Raw genomic sequence first — 4,980 nt, 5'->3', positions numbered from 1 at the left:
TCTTTTGTGTTAAAAAAAGAAGAAAAAAAGAAGAAGACGAAAGCAGACATTTTCTTTCAAAAAAATAATTTACGTTAAAATTTAAAAAAAAATTTATTAAGATGGTAAGAGAGTTGTCAAAAAAAAATAATATAGATTAATTGAATAGGGTAAACTTGGAAAGCAAAAGTTAGCTTGTGTAATGCATTAATGACATTGTTTTAAGTGTAATGAGAATGACACATGTCATGTGAAAATGGAGAAGGTCCAAAGGAGAAGGTTAGAGAGAAGGTTGCTAGCATTCCCCTAAAGAAAATACAAAAGTAAAAGTTAGAAGTTTTCTTTTATATATTCTTTCATTTTGCATGATTTTGGTATAAATTTATAATAAAAAAATAAACATCTAAATGACCCCTTAGGCCCCAATTACTCCTCTAAGCGCTAGACTCTATGCCTATTGCTTAGCGATTTTTCGAACATTACTTAACATTCACTAGGCTTGGGCACATGTCGATTCAGTATGATAGAGGCCTCAACCCATCAACCGTACAGAACTTTCAGTAGAGCAAAGGAGGGCATAGTCTAAATTATTTTTATTTTTATGTCATGTAAAAATGTGATTTAAATACACTCAAATTTTTATATTTATTAAAATTTAAATTGAATACACTTAAAATTTTATACCTTATTAATTATAATTAAGATGGTATGCACACGTGACACATCAGTTAGGTGTCACAACCTATGTTGCATGGATACAGGTACAGGGACACGGGAACACGACACGGGGACATGGCGACACGGAAAATCTCAAAAAATTAGGACACGGGTACGGCTTAGGACACGGCAATTAAAATAATAATTTATTCTTAATACTTCAATGTCACATAATTCCATAAAACAAAACAAATAACTCATGTTCATCATCCATACATAATAATTAATAGACCACAAAATAAAACATAAATTATCTAACTCTGAATCTTCTTCAAGCATCTATGTCTTCATTGTTATTGTTATTATTTGTTGTGTTTCTCTTAAAAAAATATAAGAAAGAATTGTCACCTCACCACTAAGTCAAACTCTTCTACTGCTGTGGAGGGAGATAAGAAAAGAAAATAGAGAACATAAATAAATGCATTTGAAAATAGAGAAAAAAAAAATTGCAAAGAGAGTTACCTTGTGCAAAACCAGGAGAAGGGGAGGAGAAGAGCTGTGATGGAGGAAATAAACTTTGGCAGCAGAAAAAAGTGAGATTTAGGTATAAAAAAGACTTTTCCCACTTTTAGCCCCTATTTTTAAAAATATTTCAAATCAGTCCACTAAAAGTTTCAAAAATCACGTTTAGACCCCAGATTTTATTTTGAAAATTTCAAACTGGTCCCTGCCGTGTCTTGACCTTGTCGGAGCAGTGTCTTAACCGTGTCCAATGCGTGTCGAGGGCGTGTCGGAGCTATGTCAGCGTGTCGGACTGTCGGCCGACACTCCGATACTCCAGCAGTTTGGAGTATCCGTGCAACATAGACTCACAACATGGGACTACTTCAAATTATCTTCTATGTCCCTTTGTCGGGCTCCACATAAACGAAACAAAGTAATAGTTTACCCTGGAAACAGACAAAAACAGTCCCAGAACAGAACTAGATCATATAGCACTCATTCCAAAACGGTTCTCTTTCTCTCATCCAAAATTCAACAACGAATTTAGTCCAGAGGTACCGGACTGTCTAAAGTCATAGTGGGTAGTGGCTCTCCAGTTCTTCAGGACGAAAACAAATTTTGGGTTTTCCAAGTCTCAAGTCATAGGTATGTGTAGCTTGTATTTTTGTTTTAAGATCAGCTTATTTGATTGGCATGTCAGCATGAATGCGCATATTTTTAGGATTGCAATGGAATTCAGTAGTTTATTTGACAAACAAAAATTGTTTAGGATTGCAATGGAATGGATGTTCGCCAAGTATTTTAGATTCTAAGTAAATCTATTGTCCTTGCTTGTACTTTTCGATGTTTATGTCATATCATCAAGGATGGATTGTTCGAAATTCGAAAGCTATGGTTGATCAATGTTTATGTTCCCAGGATAAATGGCCTCCGGACCTTTCAATGTGAATGAGTTCCAAGAATTGGCTAGGCAAGCCCTTCCAAAAATGTACTATGATTTCTATACTGGGGGAGCTGAGGACCAGCACACGCTAAAAGAGAATGTTGCAGCATTTCGCCGAATCATGTAACGTTTAAACCTGCTGACAAATACTGTAAGATACGTATAATTATTTGAGTGATTCCTATGTCTTTCTTACAGGTTGCGGCCTAGAGTTCTTGTAGATGTTAGTAGAATTGATATGTCAACTACTATATTGGGTTACAAAATCTCAACGCCTATAATGATTGCTCCCACAGCTATGCATCAGTTAGCACACCCTGAAGGTCTAAATCTTCTTCCCAGAGTTCTCAGTTGAGATTGGTTTCAGACACTAACTTTACCTGCTCTTTATGTTCAATGCAGGAGAGGTTGCCACTGCTAGAGCAGCAGCTGCGTGCAACACCATAATGGTATTTTATGAGTCATTATGACATGTATTGAGCGAATGTGTGTAGTTCGGTGTTTGAATTGTAGTGTTTTTCATTGTAGATTTTGTCGAACATGTCTACCTGCACCATGGAGGAGGTTGCTTCCAGCTGCAATGCAGTTCGGTTCTTTCAATTATATGTATTTATTCTCTCGTGAGCTCATTTTAGTTTCGCTAAGCCAAATTTGTTCTTTACAGCAACATTTCTTCTTGTTTCCGCTATATCCTGCCGATCGAAGCTCAAGCTATGAAATGGTACCCTTTCTTTAACAGGTTCTCAAGAGACGAGATATATCAGCTCAGATAGTTCACAGAGTTGAAAAAAATGGTTACAAGGCTATTGTCTTAACTGTTGATACTCCCAGACTTGGTCGAAGAGAGGCAGACATAAAGAATAGGTTGAGATCATCCTGCTTTTTTTTTCCTTGTTTCTTGATGCTGTGCAATTTATTGCTTTTGAAGTATAATAGGACAGTAAGTTTTCTGTGCAAATCAAGTCGAATGTTGTGCGTTGAACTATATATGCATCTCATTTGAAACATGATTGTGACAATTTCTGCAGAATGGTTGCACCTCAGTTGAGGAATTTTGAAGGCCTTTTATCAACTGAAGTGCACACTGTGAGTGGAATAGTTTTATTGTGAAACTTTTCATTTAAATGTGCTATATGTTTCTCAGTTGTATGCATGACACTTTCTCTGCAGGATAAAGGATCAAACTTGGAAGCTTTGGTCAAAGGAATCTATGATACTTCTTTGAGCTGGGAGGTATAAGTCCGTGTACTCCTCCGATTATATGGTCATATGCTTCTAGCCCATATGTTAGAGACCTTTTTACTAAGGCTAATTTTTTTCTTTCCCTTTCATGGGATGGGACTACACTACACTATAAAGATGCATGACTTATATGGATTTTGTTCCGTTGTAACTTTCTTTTGAGATTGAGGCTATAGAATACCCATTGACGTTATATATCGAATCATATATGCAGGACATAGGATGGTTGAAATCTATTACAAACTTGCCAATTCTAATCAAGGGGGTACTCACTCATGAGAATGGTAAACATCAACTGCTCAACTTTACCTTTTGCAAATATTATTAACTCATAGAGAGAAAGCTCAATTTACATATAAAGGAAACTAGACATTACCCCCCTCCTCACTCACTGAATAGTAGTTGTTCTGCCATTTCAGCAAGAAAGGCTGTGGAAGTAGGTGTTGCTGGGATTGTCGTCTCTAATCATGGAGCCCGTCAATTGGATTATACACCTGCCACTATTTCTGTCCTGGAAGAGGTAGAACTCTCTCTCTAATTCATCATTATTCTGGTGTAACTTGTAAGGCGCAAAAAGGATGCAACTTCCACTTGCTAAGCTTTTTCCAAAATAATGTTTTGACAGAATCGTCTTTAGAAGAAACTGTGCCATTTTTGCAATAAAAGGGAAGCTTGTTTTTTCATAATGGTTATTGCAATGCTTTTTTCCATCACAATTTCAGATGGCAAAGCTGTAAAAATGTTCAATCATAATCTATCTATAATGTTTTCAGGTGGTTCATGCTGTTGGAGGAAGAGTTCCCGTTCTTTTTGACGGAGGAGTACGGCGCGGAACAGATGTCTTCAAGGCATTAGCTCTTGGTGCACAAGCTGTCCTTGTAAGATATCCACCACACTATTTAATCATCTAGCATATCAATCTTCTGATATACTCAAATGTAACTGCAGGTTGGAAGGCCTGTTGTCTATGGCCTTGCAGCAAACGGAGAACGTGGAGTGAGACGAGTCATCGAAATGCTGAAGGATGAGTTTGAGCTCACTATGGCCCTTTCTGGCTGCCCCAGTGTTAAGGATATTACCAGGAGCCATGTGACCACAGAATTTGATAAGCCACGTTCGATGCTATAATTTTCTTTTAGAAGTGTCAAAACAATATTCTGCAGAGAGATGAATGAGAACGACTGCACATTGTTATTCTTGTCTCTCATATTGTAATTCAACTTTATTAAACTGTGATCACAATGTTAATGTATGTGATAGTGAGTGATAGCACTTCCATGCTGAAATTAAATAGTCATTGAGAAATTAAATAAAATGAAGAACAATAAATTCTATATATACAATCCAATCCAACTAGACATTGTTCCTAAGCACAGTGAAATGATGCAATTGGCCCCCGTTTTCCTGTTTCTCAGCCTCTTTTTCCCCCCAATAGCACAGTAAAATGTTGAAACTGCCATCCACAAAAACTTTTCTTCCTTTCCCTTTTTGCCACTCCCCCGTCGGATGTTTACGAGCGCCACTGGTTGGTTCATAGAGACGCGTCGTTGAGTTCGAACCAGCCTGGTTGAGCTGGTTATAGCGATGGGATAAGCTGCTTGGATGTTTGGGATTCGTTTGGGGCCGTCGATTCCCGTTCGAGGGGGCGCACTGCG

At 37.5% G+C, this 4,980-nt stretch overlaps 1 protein-coding gene across 2 annotated transcripts; it reads left to right on the top strand.

Annotated features, from left to right (window-relative positions):
* Window positions 1–1,606: 1,606 nt before the first annotated feature.
* HAOX1 (Aldolase-type TIM barrel family protein) lies at window positions 1,607–4,616 on the top strand. 2 transcript variants are annotated; one of them, XM_089049875.1, is made up of 12 exons: window positions 1,607–1,785; window positions 2,059–2,206; window positions 2,282–2,406; window positions 2,486–2,532; window positions 2,612–2,668; window positions 2,823–2,947; window positions 3,112–3,169; window positions 3,254–3,316; window positions 3,540–3,609; window positions 3,745–3,845; window positions 4,099–4,203; window positions 4,274–4,616. In XM_089049875.1, the coding sequence occupies exons 2-12, from the start codon at window positions 2,064–2,066 to the stop codon at window positions 4,451–4,453; spliced, it is 1,074 nt and encodes a 357-aa protein (XP_088906001.1). In that variant the 5' UTR covers window positions 1,607–1,785; window positions 2,059–2,063; the 3' UTR covers window positions 4,454–4,616. The 2 variants fall into 2 exon arrangements, with proteins under 2 accessions (XP_088906001.1, XP_008228157.1); XM_008229935.3 differs by having other exon boundaries at window positions 1,609–1,785; window positions 2,612–2,689.
* Window positions 4,617–4,980: the final 364 nt, after the last annotated feature.

Source organism: Prunus mume, linkage group LG4 (genome assembly GCF_029339155.1).
Source record: "Prunus mume cultivar Tortuosa linkage group LG4, ASM2933915v1, whole genome shotgun sequence".
Classification (NCBI taxonomy): Eukaryota; Viridiplantae; Streptophyta; class Magnoliopsida; order Rosales; family Rosaceae; genus Prunus; species Prunus mume.
The sequence above is the reverse complement of the archived record's forward strand: the minus strand, read 5'-3'. Positions and strand labels throughout refer to the sequence as shown.